The 17,459-nt window shown below is 36.7% G+C and overlaps 2 protein-coding genes across 6 annotated transcripts; one reads left to right on the plus strand and one right to left on the minus strand.

The window, feature by feature from the left end:
* The first annotated feature begins 3,530 nt into the window (after positions 1–3,530).
* LOC113309777 (host cell factor-like) lies at positions 3,531–12,330 on the plus strand. Of its 5 annotated transcripts, none has more exons than XR_003340753.1 (17): positions 3,531–3,645; positions 3,737–3,834; positions 4,503–4,641; positions 5,140–5,168; positions 5,609–5,705; positions 5,797–5,852; positions 5,935–6,042; positions 6,345–6,401; positions 6,854–6,945; positions 7,347–7,431; positions 7,601–7,753; positions 7,953–8,050; positions 8,417–8,593; positions 8,700–8,803; positions 9,081–9,171; positions 9,521–9,649; positions 11,526–12,330. XR_003340753.1 is itself a non-coding variant. In XM_026558288.1 (16 exons), the coding sequence occupies exons 1-16, from the start codon at positions 3,584–3,586 to the stop codon at positions 9,578–9,580; spliced, it is 1,506 nt and encodes a 501-aa protein (XP_026414073.1). In that variant the 5' UTR covers positions 3,531–3,583; the 3' UTR covers positions 9,581–9,818. The 5 variants fall into 5 exon arrangements, 1 of the variants encoding a protein (XP_026414073.1); XR_003340751.1 differs by having other exon boundaries at positions 11,529–12,330; XR_003340752.1 differs by having other exon boundaries at positions 9,521–9,631.
* LOC113309779 lies at positions 10,024–11,471 on the minus strand. The gene is made up of 4 exons (XM_026558289.1): positions 10,992–11,471; positions 10,601–10,711; positions 10,415–10,495; positions 10,024–10,310 (listed from the first exon to the last, which is right to left on the minus strand). Exons 1-4 carry the CDS (start codon positions 11,295–11,297, stop codon positions 10,236–10,238), a joined length of 573 nt encoding a protein of 190 aa, XP_026414074.1. The 5' UTR covers positions 11,298–11,471; the 3' UTR covers positions 10,024–10,235.
* Positions 12,331–17,459: the final 5,129 nt, after the last annotated feature.

The raw sequence follows: 17,459 nt of genomic DNA on the forward strand, positions 1-17,459 counted from the left end.
GAAACTCAAGGAAAACTCTTGTACACAAACTCTTACCAGCAAAACTCTGCGACAAGAGGAAGAGGTCGTGGAAGAGGTGGTAGAGGAAACAGAGGCCGAGGAAGGGGAGGAAGGTTTAACTCACAAGATAGAACAACAAGTCAGAATGATCAAAACCAAGGGAAAGAAAAGAAGGATAGATCAAACATTATTTGTTACAGATGTGATAAACCAGGACACTTCTCCTCTGTATGCCCTGAAAGAATACAAAAGATGGAAGAAACAAACAAGAATGAAACAAGGGAAGCAGATACAACTCTTTTCATGCACGAAGTTGTATTCTTAAACGAAGGGAACCTAATATAAAAGAACTACGCATCAAAGGATGGAGAAGAAGGAATCTGGTATTTAGATAATGGAGCCAGCAATCACATGACTGGTAAGAGACACTACTTTTCTGAACTCAATGAGAAAATCAAAGGTCAAGTGAAGTTTGGGGATGGATCTTCTGTAGAAATTGAAGGGAAAGGATCAATTCTATTTCAGAGCAAGACCAGAGAACAGAAGCTTGTCACAAACATCTACTTCATCCCAAACTTACAAAGCAACATTCTAAGTTTAGGACAAGCTACAGAAGTTGGATGTGATGTTAGAATGCGACAAGATTATCTAACAGTTCATGACCCAAGTGGAAGACTTTTAGTTAGAGTCTCACGCTTACAAAATAGACTCTACAAGATAAGTCTCATGATCGGAAGGTCATTGTGTCTGAATATGAGACTGGAAGATCATACATGGAAGTAGCACGCAAGGTTAGGACACATAAGTTTCAGAACCTTAAAGGCAATGTCTCAGAACAAGATGGTTCGAGGACTACCACAGATAAATGATGAAGCAAAAATCTGTGAATCATGTTTAGTTGGGAAACAAACTCGTCAAGGTTTCCCAAAAGCAACAACATTCAGAGCCTCAAAGCCATTAGAGCTTCTTCATGCTTATTTATGTGTTCCTATTACACCACAAACCCTTGCAAATAACAAATACATATTTGTTATTATAGATGACTTCTCAAGATATATGTGGTTTATTCTTATGAAAGAAAAGAGTGAAGCATTTGACAGATTCAAAGCTTTCAGAAATCTGATAGAAAAAGAGCTAAAAGAGGAGGTCAAAATGCTTAGAACTGATAGAGGAGGAGAGTTCACTTCCGTAGAGTTCAACAAGTTCTGTGAGTCAAATGGAATCAAAAGGCAACTCACAACACCATATACACCACAACAAAACGGAGTGGTGGAGAGGAGAAACATGAATCTAATGGAGACGACAAGAAGTTCTTTAAAGGCTATGCAGGTACCTAATTATCTATGAGGAGAAGTTGTACGACACTCCACATACCTAATAAACAGGATACCTACGAAAGCTCTGAAAGACATGACTCCATATGAAAGTTTGCGAAAGAGAAAACCAAACATAGATCATTTAAGAGTGTTTGGTTGCAAAGCATACGCAAAAGTTGATTCTGCAACTCTTAAGAAACTGGATGATCGATCTCAGACTCTTGTGAATCTAGGAATTGATCCTGGATCCAACGCTTACAGATTATTCAATCCAACAACGAAAAGAGTGATAGTGAGTCGAGATGTGGTATTCGATGAAAAAGCAAACTGAACTGGAAAGAAACTAATGATGGACCAAGTAGGGATCCAGAAATGTTTCACATGAGATGGGGTCAAGTAATTGATGAAGGTGAAGGACCCATAATCATCAATACCAATGGAAACAATGATGTTAATCAAGAAGAAGAAGAGAATAATGAAAACACTGAGAATAACGAAGAAGTAGAAGAAGAAGAAGAAGAAGAAGAAGAAGAAGAGATCGATGAAATAACTCAACCCATTCCACTGCGAAAATCAACAAGACAGATACAAAAGCCACAATATCTGGAGGATTATGTTCTTCAAGCTGCAGAAGAATGTGAGATTATGCTACTTTCTGTTAATGATGAACCAAGGAATTTTCAGGAAGCAAAGGTCTCGACTAAATGGACACAAGCATGTAGATAAGAAATTATTTCAATCAACAGAAACAAGACTTGGTTTCTAGTTGATAATCCAGATGGGATTCAGATTAAACAAGGAGCTTATGCAAGGAGAATTATGAAAGAAGCAAGACTTGAAACTTGTAATCCAACTAAGATACCAATGGAGTTTGGACTTAAAGTTTCAAAGGCACAAGAAGAAGCTGAGATTGATCCAACGAGTTATATAAGAAATGTTGGATGCCTTAGATACTTGTTACACACAAGAGCAGACTTGGCTTTCTCTGTGGGAGTAGCAAGCCGTTATATGCAGAGTCCGCGCAAGTCTCATGGTGATGTAATAAAGCAGATATTGAGATATCTAAGAGGAACAATCATTTGCGGATTGAAGTATGGTCGAGGAGGATCAAGAGGAATTGTTGGGTATAGTGACAGTAGTCATAATATTGACCAAGATGATGGAAAAGGTACAACTGGTCATATATTTTATCTAGGTGAAGCACCTATTACATGGTGTTCACAGAAGCAAGATACTGTAGCCCTCTCATCCTGTGAAGCTGAGTTTATGGCTGCAACAGAAGCAGCTAAACAATCAATATGGCTTCAAGAACTGTTGGGTGAAATCAAAGGAAGAGAACCTGAAAAAGTTCTCATCAAGATTGATAATAAGTCTGCAATTGCACCCACTAAAAATCCAGTGTTTCATGGGAAGACGAAACACATTCACAAAAGGTATCATTTCATACGAGAATGCATCGAGAAGGAGGTCATTAACGTAGCACACATACCTGGAACTGAGCAGAAGGCAGATATATTAACAAAGGCATTGGCTCGGATCAAGTTTGAAGAGATGAGGAAATTAATAGGAGTACAAGATTTTTCAGAAGCACAGTTGAAGCTTAAGGGGGAGAATGTTGGATTAACTTCAGCATAGAAGTCACTAACAAGTTGGTTAGGACAAGATTAGGAAATTGATGTAATCCTAAGGGAATTAGAAGTCATCTAGTTCTAAGAAAAGGAAAGACATGTAATAAGGTAATAGGACTAGGAAAAAGAATTCATAGTTCTATATATATATGATCATCAAAGTTGTGGTTGATCATATGAGCAAGATTAGAGCTTGTGTTTCGTTTTGAGAGATTTTTTAAACATCAATAAAGAAAATTGTCTTTATATAAGCTAAGTTTCATCTTGCAGTTGCCATTATAGCGCTATTCTGATTAGTGTTTAACACTATTTTGATTAGCGTTTCTATTATTCCATCACTACACTTGCACTTCCATCCACAATTCCAAATACTGAGATATGAAAGATGAAACTCTTCCACCGTCACACTTGCTCTTAAAAAGAAAAGAAAATGTCATTCTATTTCGGAAAAACGAAGAAGAAAGTTTTGCAATGAGGTCATGCTCGAGAGTTTCAAATGGGTTCAAATTCCTAACGTGTCCTGCAGCTGGAGGCCTGGACTTATTATGAGGATTGCGAACAACTTTCCACGTACTACAACAAGAGCTCGAAACTAGCCTGGGAAAGAGCAACACAGAGAGAGAGAATCCGTCCAGAAAAATGCACAACTGGGTTAGAGCCGATTCAACCGATTTCAATGGAACACTCCCCAAACCTCGAAGGCGAGTTTCTTGTTTTCTCTCTTATATGATTGATTACTTCATAATTTCAAGTGATTTTTATCAAATTGATTCTGAATTGATTGATTTTCAGTGGTCACACTGCAATTAATGTTGGGAAATCCAAAGTCGTTATATTTGGTGGATTACTCGATAAGAGATTTCTCACTGATCTTACTGTACTCGATACTGGTACTCTTTATTCTTCTTCGTAAAATTCAGTCCGTATTCTATCTTGTATATGATTTTTATTGATAATTTATTTTGATCTGAGGATCCAGTAAACTAAGTGTATTGGCGGAATGAATTTGGTATGTCGAATTGGCATGATCAAGTAAACGTGATATATTCATTGGATTTCTGGATTTTTAAATGATTACTTTAACTGTTCATTTTGGATGATTTATGTACTATTGAACCTCGGAATATTAAAAATTCTGAAATGATAAAGATTCGGATATCCAATTTTATCACTTTAAATTTAAGGTGGTAATATGTTGGAAATGCTTAGGTTCGGATATGCTATTGTTTTAATGTTATGTTTTGAGAATTTTAGTTATCTGCGCACTAGCAATTGCCCAAATTAAAGACTACGAACCCATCCGATAAGGGATATTGAGTCAAGAATTTCTTCTTTAGCGACCCTGTTGTTATAAGTTGTGCTTGAATCTTCGTTTTCTAGGTTGAGAATAGAATACTAGGATCTTTTCCCATCAAGAGAAGCTCGGTATACGGAATTAGTTGGTGTACCATGGAAGATCACAAACTAAGAATACTTGTTCACTTAGCAAGTTTGCATTGATATTAAGATCCAACTGAATGTGGTTCCTGAATTCCTCTGGGTTTATGTGGTGTTTCAGAGAGCAATTTATGGTATCAACCAGAATGCACCGGGAATGAGTCAGATGGGCAAATAGGTCCAAGCGCACGGGCGTTTCATGTGGCTGTAGCCATTGATTGCAATTTATTTATTTTTGGTGGCCGTTCTGCTGGAAAAAGGTCTGCTTGCATTGCTTCTATATGTTTAGTGTAGATTTATGTATGTAGCATATGTTAAGTGCATCTTAGATTTTTAAAATATGGACTACGACGAAGACTGGAGATGATTCAATACCAGATTTTCTGTGAAAATTGTTTACAAGTATCAGCTTGTGAATTATCTCCATGTGAACTCCAGAGGTGGAGTTTAGGCTTGTCAAAGTATATGTATATCATATACATATTTGTCAGAATTGATTCTTTGTGAATCCAATTGGTTCCACTCGACACACATGGGCATTTAAGGTGACTATCCATCCTTAAATTGGCATGAATATGCTTTCTACCTGATCATCGGAATTTTCCTTTCAGTGCTGACGAACACCAAAACTTGAATTTTGGTTAGAATAAACTCCTACGTCTACTTATAGGCGGGTCCTAGGCTCAAAAGTTTGTATTTGTCAAATTTGCTCAATAGATAGGGTTCTGTACATGCTAATGGATGTATTTTGCTTTCAGGTTGGGAGACTTTTGGATGCTCGATACAGGTAAGAAAATGTTGGTATTCTGTTGGTATGACCAGTCAATGTCTGTAAATTTTGGATGTGTAAGGACATGTGTGTTCTGTTTATGCATCATTAAGGACACTACATTATAAGGATGTAACTGATTCAAAGTCAAGCTTCTGGCAGCGGGACGACTTCCATAAATTCAGTGGCTTCTTAAGAACAAATCCGTATATCAGTATTCTGATCACATATTGATTGATTGGTTTTAGGCCCATAAATGAATATTTTTCCTACCATATTGGGATGCACCAATATAAATGGATCATATTCCTACATCCCAATATGGTGATGGTGTCACACACGCATGACCTTTAGTACATTTTGGCTTTTGCAGATCAAGGTGATCAATTTTTATGTTATCGTCACTCGAACTATAGTGAATTTCGCATTTTTCATTGTCAATGCTTTATTGATCACAGATATTTGGCAATGGTCGGAACTAACTGGTTTTGGTGATTTACCCTCCCCAAGAGATTTTGCTTCTGCTTCGTGTATCGGAAATAGGAAAATTGTGATGTGAGTAATTTGACAATGATGCTAAATTTGGTAACAGTTTATCCCGTTCTTGATATCTTGGTCACTTATTAAGTATTGCAAACTAATGCAGGTATGGTGGTTGGGATGGTAAAAAGTGGTTGTCAGATGTTTATATCCTTGACACAAGTAAAAATATTTTTCATACAGTTTAATTCTTCTCCTTGCTACTAGATGAGTTTGCTTAAAGGATTGCTTTTTCTTTGGACAGTGTCGCTTGAGTGGACAGAGTTATCGATTTCTGGATCTGGACCACCACCTAGATGTGGGCACACAGCCACTATGGTCGAGAAGCGATTGCTTGTGTTTGGTGGTAGAGGTGATTGCTTGAAGTATTCTTATATTTATTGTACTTCACTCCTTTATTACAAAGTATTAGCAATTAGTGAAAAAGTTAGTTTTTAGAGAAAGTTAGATAAAAGCCCTCGTGCAGAGGAGTTGGGAAACACATATTAACAACGACGATGATGATGGGAGTGATATTTACTCAATCAGGATAGATAGCTAAGACTCAAAAGATGGACACTTCAGAAAAATCTGGTAAATTGTGCTTCAGTTTATACATATGCACTAATGATGTTCCATTTCTTTAACTGATGACTGTTTTATGAACTTTGTTAGGAGGTGGCGGGCCAATCATGGGAGACTTGTGGGCTTTAAAGGGTATTATTGATGGAGGTAATATTTTATGATGCTTATGTTTTGACAAACAATATGAACTGGTCTTCTCCTTGAACTATTTCCCTCTTGTCGTATGTGTGAAGCTAATAAACTATTTTGCTCTCTATACATGGTTCTGAAATTGTATAGAATAGTACTCTACTACACCAAGTTTCTTTGTCCATTTTTGTTGTTATTCTTGCGTCTTTGTCTTCCACTGTATAATTTGCTAACAATTTGTACATTTGCATTCTCAACGGTTTGATTGACCGAGTCACACTTTTATGCTTGTTGGTGTTCATTTTTTTGGCCAGGTTGTATATTTGCTTCTTGTGCTTTCTTTAATTTGCCAGAAATGATTTCACTGGGTATTTAATTTTCTAGAGATGATTTCATGGGGTGTCATTCGTGTTTTGAGTTCGTGTGTATTGAGTAACTGGTTTTTGCTTTGTCTTTGTTGCGGAAGGAAGAGAATGAAGCACCAGGTTGGACCCAGCTGAAGCTTCCTGGCCAACAGCCTTCTCCCCGTTGTGGCCATACAGTGACTTCTGGGGGACATAATGTAATTAAATCTCGCAAGCAGTTTCATCTTCGTTTTTTACTGTTCTTTTGCTTCGTTCGCAGTTGTTATATTGTGACGTATGGATGAAGTTAGATATTATATGTGGATAATCAAGATGTTTGCCAGCAGTGAGATCCCTACATATTCACCAACAGGTTTTTGACTAATCCAAATTTATGTTGAGTATCACCTAAACTGGAAATGCTTTCCTTTTGAGTCACTTCTTTGTAACAAAGACGCGGAGTTAGGTACTACCCATCATATATTTTTCATGTATGATGTGATTAAATGTCAAAAGCAACAAAAAGAGCTCACAGTGGCAGACTATCTTTGAATATTTGCATTTCTCTTGTGCTTGTATATCTGCTGAAATTTGAGGACTTTTGTTCTGTACTTTGCAGCTCTTATTATTTGGAGGGCATGGCACTGGTGGTTGGTTGAGTCGATATGATGTCTATCACAATGACTGCATTGTCTTAGATAGAGGTAACTTCTTATACAAACAACCAACATTCACAGATTCAGGCATATTAGACGTGATCCATAGTACTATGCATCAAAGGCCCCTTTTACGTTATAGTTTTCATTTTATTGCACTTCACGTCCAAGATGTTTATTGATCTTCTTTTTCCTTCTTCAATCTTGATATGCATAGTGTCTGTGCAGTGGAAGCGTTTACCTACCAGCAATGAACTCCCTTTAGCTCGAGCTTACCACACAATGACTGCTATTGGGTCTCGTTATCTTTTATTTGGTGGGTTTGATGGAAAATCTACATTTGGTGAGCTGTGGTGGTTGGTTCCTGAAGGTACTTGATTAATTTTTGAACTTGCATGCTTAGAATCAGAGGGTGAGAGCTTGCAGCACAATGCATATGCTGATCTGCATTCTTCCAATACTATAGCTGATTTACCTGCCGACTTTTAGAAGACATTATGCATTTGCCACTCTACACGTCCTATCTTTCAAAATGTTGCTCACTGTGTTTTTTTTTTCTTTTATTGCAGATGATCCAATTGCAAGAAGGTTGGCTTCACCCCCTTCAAATAATATATCAGAAAGTAATACTGGATCTGCACAAGACGTTGCACTCCAGTCGGAAAGGGTAATTAGTTTTCTGAGAGATCTTTGATTTTAAAGCATGCAATTGCAATGCAAATAGGTTAATTTTCAGAAAATTGTCAAGATGACAGAGTATTCTTTGACGGTTATAATATGTGATTTATGAACTTCTCTGCTGATAGGGCTAAGAACCAGACACTGGTATTGTAAGATTATTGCCAGCTAACACCCCCATGATGGGTTTTATTGCCTCTCAAAATGTACTTCTGGGCAATTAGTAGACTGTGCATTACCTGATACCTCTCTTTCGTCCTTTTAATTTAATACACTGATTATTCTCAAGAGTGGAAAAGGCAGTTCCTAACCCTGAAATCCATACTTTTCTTTATATCTCTGAAACCTTTTGCAGGATAGCAATAAAGAGGAATCTCCAATTACGGAACTATTTAGAAGACTAAAAATATCAGTTCCACCTTCATCTGAGTTTGGCATCATAGATGAATTGGATGACAAAGAATTTCTAGAAGTAGCATCAAGGTTGACCAGAGAAGTAGTATCCAACCATGAACAGGACACACTTATTCAGGCAAGCTTGATATGATTTATGAATTGTTTTGGCGCATATATATCCAGCATAAAGCGGTTTTGGTCACAATAATAATAATAGCTATGTGAAAATGGTGTTTGTGCAGTCAGTGCGTAGTCACTGGGTTAGTTCTTCACCAAGGTCTATACCATTAAAAGAGTTAGGCCCCTTGCTGCGAGACTACAAACGTTTGATTTTCCGCCACTACTTGTAAGTATCCGTTTTTGTATACTGGTTCTTATTTGTTATTGCCTCAGAACATGGGACCTATCTGCTGATTTTGATATTGTATAAGGAAGTGAATTGTCAAGTGATTCTTGGGACTCTATACGGATCCTAGACTTTCAAACCTTGGTTCTGTAAAGAGTTGAAAAATGAGTGACCTGTTGCTGTTATTTTTGTTATTGTTTTGGAGTTCATTAAAAATACTTCACATCAATTAATAACAGCTCATAGCCTCACACCACTGATTCATTCTTTACGGCAGAGGTAATGGTGGATCCGATTTACCGCCTATGAAGACTGGGACTTCAGGAGAGGAGATTTATCAGTTTTATCACACCAAAACTGCGTCTCAGGTATAAATTTAACAAATATTTTTATGACTATGTATATTCTTTTTTATGCTGCTCATGATGCAGTTCTATTCCTGCTTCATTGCATGTGAAAACCAGAAAGTCCTAGTCTTCTTTCCTCTTCTTCTTCTTAGACCAATGTAAACTAAGGGGTGAAAATGTCTGATGAGACCTCATTCATTTATAAAGCTCCACAATGATTAAAAAGATGTCAAATAACAGCCTGGGGAGTATATAGATATTTTCATGGACCACATTAACTAATTACTGATGTGCATCTGTATGTGATTTATGGTTGCCGCAATGCACCTGAATTCTTGTGTTTCACTTTCATGTTTCTCTTGTTTTTCAGTTGCACATGGGTGATATTCCGAAGCTGTTAACCGAGTACAAGCGACTTGTGTCCAAGTGAAAAGTGGCTTGCAGACCATTTCGCTATAAACAAAGTTACTGCAAGTCATCTGTGAGTAATTTTCATTCTGTGAGTACTTTTCATTCCTACAAACAATAGTTTACTATTTGTTCTGAAGGAATATGTCTTTTCATCCAAAAAAGAATGAAATCTTTCGTACAGGCTGGATAAGTTTTTCTCTAACTATTTCATAACACCAAAATTCTATAAGCAATGAGTTCAAGTCATGTGTGGTTCAGCTTTTTGCTTCTTTAATTCGGCCAATCCATTGCACAAAAACACCAATCACATTGTTTTCTTCATTAAAATAGAGGCTTAAAACCAGATCTTTGAAGGAGTATCAATCACATACCACTTTTCAGTTTCAAAAACTTAAGCTATTTCTTTTTGTCATCAGACACTATTGAATTATGAAATTTTAAGAACACAAGACCTATGCTATATAGTTTTAAGCAAATAAATTCTTATATATATGATTCACAAAAGAAACAGTTTCACCAAGTGGAGAACAACACAACAAATCCAAGATGACAACGTCACGAGTCAATAATCTTTTTCTTCCATAGAAGTTAACAACATAAATACACCAAATAACACAAACCCCAGTACCTAAACTCACATCTCCTAGGCCTTCTTGATCAACACCATTCCATCTTTAGCATAGAGAATCAATGTTTTTGCCCAGCTCCTCCAACCTCTTCATTCTCACTCTTTCACTTTCCCCTACCAACTGAACATTGCACATTGACAAAGTTGCACAATAAATATGTCAGAAATTGAGAATTATGCAATGAAGATGCATGCGGAGTATCGCCAATACAAAGATCAAATTACCTCCATTAATCTGGAAACTAAGCCTGATTTCTCCTTGTTCTTCTGGTTGAAGGATTCCAAGGCATCTTTGTATTCTTTCTCCTGTAACATTTCAGAGACCCACTCCCATGGTGTTAATCGAATTTCTACCTCGGATAATCAAATCTCAGAACATGATGATAAAAGTACATACACAAAATTGTTTACCTTCTTCTGATAAAGCTTCTCAAGTGGCTTTAATTCTTTGTTAAGAGTATCGATCTTCTTCCTAACAGTAGTTACTTCTTTCCTTTTTGGATCAGATAGTGATTCCAGTTCCTATGATGTTTTTAATTTTTTAAAAAACAAAAAAAAAACACAATTATTACCAGAACTACTAGAGAATCAAACCCATTCTTGTCTGTTTATGAAAAAAAAAATCATGGAAATTAACAGTTACTGATTCGGAAAAAAATCAAGTTAAATAGTAGAAGTAGAAACCAGATAAGGGTTTTAACGTTAATAAAAAAAAAATTGGACATTTTTGCCCTAGATTTTTTTTTTCTTACAGAAATGAGTAAAAGAATGAAGGAAGAAGAGGGTTTCTGTTAAAACTTACATGTCGGATCCCAGCTAAACGTTTAACTTCTTCTTCAACACGACCTAACTGAGCAGTAACTTTCTCTCTAACTTCTAATTTTTTCTTTTCGATCTCTTCTTCTCTTGCTCTAAAGACATTAAGAGCTACTATTGAAGTTTCTTCATCTTTGTTAATGTTGTTGTTGGTGGTGGTGGTGGTGGTGGTGGTGTCTTCTATTTGACCACCACTGTAACTCATATTATTATTACTAGAATTAGTAACCAGTTGAATCTGTTGTTGCTGCTGCTGTTCATGTTCCCATGCTTGCTTCAGAGTTGTTGTCATCTCTGAAGTTACCAGTAGCTATAGATCTATAAACACCGACCCCAAAAAACAACAGAAAACCAAAACCAAACCCTTATTTTCTCCTCTTCTTCTTCTTCTTGCTCAAAAATTTCTTTCTCTCTCACTCTTTCTTACTCTCTCTTGTTATCTGTTGTGTTCTCTTTTTGTTTGCTTTTGTTGCTTTATTTGAAAAATGATGGGTTTTTCTCTCTTTTATTTTTCCGGTAGCAGGTTATAATGAACAGAAATAGCTTTAAAGGGTATCAGGCCCAACTTTCTTTATTATGACAAATTGGTGAGAAATTACCAACATGCCATTTACTAAAGCCAGTGAGGTTCTACTTTCATCTTTATTGTTGTTTTGTTTATTAAAGATAGTTTCTCTTATTAAACCCTTTACACCATTGCAGTTTTCTTTACGTTATTAAAACCTAACACCATATTCTTCTTACCCTTTTGTCTTTACGGATTTATTTAACCAAATGTTTATCTTGTAAACTTAAATTATCTTTTAAAAATAATTAGATTGCTTGTACTAAGTACTAACACCCTAACGGTCGATCTTAGAAAGTCTTACACAACTTTTTGGACCGCATATTATGATGAAAATGTTCTCTAACTTGTGCAGTTTGGCATCTAATTGATAGCGCAAGAAACTTGTTCTGAAATCAAAGATCTTTCTTTAGAGTTGTTAATTTCCGATGATAAATTCAATCATGTTACAAGTCTCAAAGTGTAGTCCCTAGCTAGTCAAGACTCCGAGGGTCATTTGTTGCTCCAATTAGCTCTTGTGATTATTCTTTATATACATTTCTAGGCGTCACTCCATACATGGTTGTGCTAATCACATACTCCTATCTTAGAATTTTGTGGTTCACAGTAAATGTCATGATCCAAGGGTTTAGATTACTCGACTAGCTAAATCTTTTTATATACAGGCTTGGCAAAGGCATACAAGGTTTCTCCTTTTCATTAGGCTAGTATATATTTATTTATCGAAACTGGTTGTATATCATTGGATGGTTGCTAGATGAATATTGAACCTTTCTTTACTGTTGATGAACATAAAATACTACTTTATTGCAACGGTAATATTACAGAGTAAAATACCATTTCTATGCAGACTGCAGAGTACGGTACCAGATATATATTTCAATAAATGAAAAATAGAATGTTAGATAAAATTGAAGGATTTATCATTTTTATTTTAGGATGAGGTAGAAACAAAATGGTAAAATATTCACTGAGAAATGAGATTATGGATGATTTATTTTTAAAATGTTCTCCGGTGGTCATTCTAACACTGTCATAAGGATTTGGTGAGGGGATCCCCATATGGGAAATCAGTGTGTAAGAATATATCTTTTTTTCCCCCTAATCTGGCATGTTTCAGTCTCATGCTTTAAGCCAACTGCTTTTGCTTTTAACCAACAGTAATACACGCAAAGGGAATAGATTTAGTGTGACCTGGATTAGGTGAACCGTATGGATGGCCCTGCCAGGTATTTTAAGCAGTTAATCTTCCTGGCTGGCCTTGTGTATATAGTATTAATTTGTTATCAGCCTAGGGCTACGCACTCAGGTGCTTATATGGCTGGCACAGTAATCAGAAGATGATCCACCATTGAATAATTGTCGGGTAAGGAATAGTTGGTGCTCTTGCAACTTGGGTTAGTTTTTAAAGGAAACTTATACTCCAGTAGATATTAATTAGCGACAACCCTAAAACCACTTTTCCGAACTAAAGACAAGAAATTCATTTGTAATTTGTCCTTGTTGCTGAATGATGGATTTAAAACTTCTGAATGGAATGGCACCAATGTGTTGATCTAAAAATGATGGTCTCTCCATAACCGCCAGAAATTAGGCTCAAACTCAATGGGATTATACATACACTTGTGCTTGGCGTTGTGCCACTTAACTTGCTTGCTGATTTGGACCGTTGGCATGGCAGTGCATTTAAAGTTCTAGGTATTAGGAATTGTCGACCAGTACGGCTGAATACGATGCTCCAGATGTCTGAAACAGCCCATCATTTTCAATATGTTGATGTGCTGAATTCCGAAACACCAGACCAGAAGGTCCAGAACGGTAGAAATAAACATCAAATCTGGTGGTCCGGAATTATTTTTGAACTACAAAAATCATTACAGCTGACAAGGGTTTCTTCATGCTTTTACTTGACCGAAACCTGAACAACTGTTTTTTAGATTACGGTGTGTTTAGGGGTGGACCAAGGGATGGTTTGTAGTCGTAAAAAAATCTAACATTTGAAATGAGATTCATAAAGATAAGTCTAAACTTATAGAAATATAAAGATATACGTGATTCGGCGTGATTACCTATGTCCACGGGATGAATGATCAATCTATTATTTCTCAATGTTACAAGTGGTGATAGTGTTTAGTGAATAGCTAATACTTGATCTCTCCTTGTTCACTTACATAACCTGCTTCTCCCTCGTTATATTTTATAGGCAAAGCCCAAGATACAACGAACTGTAGTAGTGTTTGGACTATCACATCAACTTTGATGTTCCCATCGGGAGACCGTACTCGAATCTCCCCGACGTTTGTTGCTTGCCTATTGATGATAGACATCTTGACCCGACTCATGTATCGCGTCGGTCCTCTAACATCGGGCCCACCTTGAACTGACCCTTCTGCTACCGTGCGTGCTTCGCCGGTAGCATTTAATGTCTTGTCACCTAATGCAAATTAGACTGTTGATCCCCATTTTGGTTTCCACGTGCCTTTCTTCTGATCAGATGAGTAGATATCTCGGTTGTTGTATCCCGAACTTTAGGACTTGATTAGGTCCCTCACCGTTATATACTTTTAATGCTCAACTTTGTAGGATGTTGCCACGTGCCTCTGTTCATATTTTACTACTACATTTATGTTGTTTTCTTTCCACTCATGTGATTGGCACGATGGGAAGAAACTGCTCGTCTTCTGGTAACCGTTGACACGTCATCTCTTATGTCGCCACGTCTCCCACTAACTCGCATTAATAACCTGCCACCTTCTCAGTCGGTATAACTTATCCTCGTTTATTTCACCCTATTATAAAGAATGTATGTGCAGTGAAATCTCTTTATTTTCGACATTATCTACTTCAACAACTTTCCTTCAGATTCTTCTGCAGTAAATCTCTATCTCTTTCCTTTATCTTTCTTCGACTTAAACTTTCCTGTTAGTATCCATCATCCTTGCCATCGTCATTGTTACTGGTTGGATTACGTTGTCGTCATTATCATCACTTTGACGATCATCATCATCGTCTTCATTTTTTGATTATCATCAATGGCTTCAACTCCTTCCATGGTTGAAAACATGTGTGTAAGTTGATGAAGATAATTTTCTTCTGTTGATCCGTTACTTCATGATCAACAAATGCATGATTCTCTTTTTTTTTTGTTGATTATGTGCTTCCTGATTGTAGCGTGGGTGAGAAAAGGGTCTTCAGGTATTCCGATCTTTCTGATTCTCAGTCCATTGATCAACTTAAAGATGAGTTCAGCCTCCTTGACTATAATATCGAGCTTCTATCGGATTAGAGAGGAGTTCTAGAGAAGGATAAGTTTATTGATTTTTATCACACTCCCGAAGCTATAATTATCACTAAGAGCCAATTGGAGGTTGGACTTCGCCTCCTTCTATATCATCCGTCTCGGCCTTTTGCTTACGAGCTCATGTCTCAGATCCCGCCTCCCCGAGCTCTGGGTCAATGGAATGGCAATTTCTTTCGAATCATGAACGAGCGGGGTATAGGTTCTTGTCCCGAAGAGAGCATTTGAATTACAATTCTTCCGACAAGTCAAAGTACACCTCTGTGAGTTTTTTTTTGGAAAACTATAAGAGTGGTACCATTTCATCGGGTCTTCTAGCTAATTTTGCGGCTGTAGTGCCCATCGTAAGCGTGTTTCAGATGGATTCTAGAAGCTTATGCTAGATGAGGATCCCGAGAAGGGTGGTAACACTACTAGCGATACTAATTGGGACAAGGTCCCTATGATCGTTCGTGGCCCGATATTGAGTGGCAAGCTTCCTCCTCCTACTTTTCCTACTGAACCTTACCAACTATGGGTCGCCAATATCGATTCATCCAAGGTACAATTTCAGGACTAATGGGTGGTCAGTCGTATTTACATGGGCCTCATCTCATGCGGGGGAATCATTTTTTCAGAACCTCTCCCGGAAGAACGAATTATGACGGTCTGATGCTTTGGACTCCAGAGAAGATTCATGTCATTCGAGTGTTGTAAGATTTTTCTTTCGCTTTGAGACCTGATTTCTTGTTCTGATTTCACAGGTTCAAGTTCTCCAGATCGTAAAAGAACTAGTGGTAGTAGTAAGCCCTAGGAGGAGAAAATGAAGGTAACAAATACTACCTGCTTCCAAATTCTTTAAGTACATGTACTTGCCCGTATTTATTTATTTGACTGACTCCGATCATTGTTTCCTTACAAAGGTTAAAGGATGGTGATCATAACAAAATGCAGTGAGGATCCGGATGATAACGTTACTAAATTCAAATTTCTAAAGGTAAAGATAGGTACGCATTCCGATATTGTTTCCGCCGTTGAAGATAACAAAGGTGTTAAGGTTGCTCAAAGTAGAGGTTCTAAGGAAGATGTGCCTTAGAACCTATTAGAGCATTGCTCGGTCAAACTCACAAGTATTGCTATCTCAAGCTTATTGTCAAATTTAGTTGATCAAAACTATATTTAGATTTCTAGTCTATACTTAGTCAAGTTTCGGATTATGATAGAAGTGTGTAGTTGAGTATCAGACATCATTATGTTCTACCGTTTGAAGGCGAAAATCAACTGAAGACATTTGGAAAACTTCATCGACAAAAGGTATGTGAAGATTGAACTAACCTATTACTCAAGTTTTCCCCTTTCTATCTATGAGACTAAGTCACCTGACTAAGTGTACTTTAAAATTGCACAATTGAAATTTCGGGTCAAGTTTATCCTGTTAATTATTCTTGAAATATGAATGATTAAGCTTAAGAAATAAGAACATTTGTTCAAAACTTGATGAATTTGGTTAAGAACAATTTATTGTTTATTACCTAAATCATGATTCAAGTTAATAATTTGAAGATACCCTGGAACAATGATATATGTCATTGATGTTATTCGGGAATGTCTCAAATCGATTATTAGAGAGATATAGAACAACTGTAAATCTTGATACAAGACAATACACATACCAATTCACGTACTGGCGTAACTGTTATAGGTCCGGAGCCGTAGTGCACGTACCGGCATAGCTATAGTTCGAAAACGACCTTTGGTACACATACCCGGTATGGATACCAAAAAGTTTTGTTGACTCGTGAACTCAGGAAGGTACACATACCTAATGTGGATACCAATATTCCTGAACTGGTTTTGTCTTAAGGATACACATACCCGGTATACATACTATGACAAAAAATAACTCACGAACTGGAAGTAAGTACAGGCACTTATCCAGTCGAATATTTTCAGATGCATCAGAATTATTTCTATGAGATAATCATCATTTTAAAAACTCTCTAAAACACCTCTAGACATATTTGATCACATTATGGACGTGACTCAAGATTAAAGTTTAAAAGTGTTATATGAAAGTGGTTAAGCTTATAGTTCATCTGGCTAGTTTTGGCCAACCTTTCACGAGCAAGTCAGTATACACGATTCGCATACAGTTCATCCTAACTGACAAAAAATTAGTGAATATTTTTCCACTCAATTAACTAGTAATATGGTAGTAGTTAAGTTCGTTCCAACAAGGAGCAAGAAGTTTTAGTTTTCTAATAATGTCACAAAAATGGGGGATTTTGGTTTTAGATTTTATAAAGCAAAATAAATAAACAAAGCAATTGAAAGATAAATGGCAATCAACAAGAGAAATACGATCAATGAATCGTTCTTCGTTACAAAACAATGATTCAAGTATGTTCTTTTCCACTTTTTATTAGTCACAAATTATCATCAATCGTAGGTTAATGGGTTCGCTTATCTAACCCCAAAATTCCTTGTTTCACTAAATAATAGGTTTGCTTAGTAATCAGATTTTATTCAAAAGAACCACCTTGAGGTTCACTTACAAGATGTAATTCAATTGAATGCAGTAAGATTTATGAATTTAGGTTTGATACTAGTAG

This window comes from Papaver somniferum, chromosome 9 (assembly GCF_003573695.1).
Source record: "Papaver somniferum cultivar HN1 chromosome 9, ASM357369v1, whole genome shotgun sequence".
NCBI classification, from domain to species: Eukaryota; Viridiplantae; Streptophyta; class Magnoliopsida; order Ranunculales; family Papaveraceae; genus Papaver; species Papaver somniferum.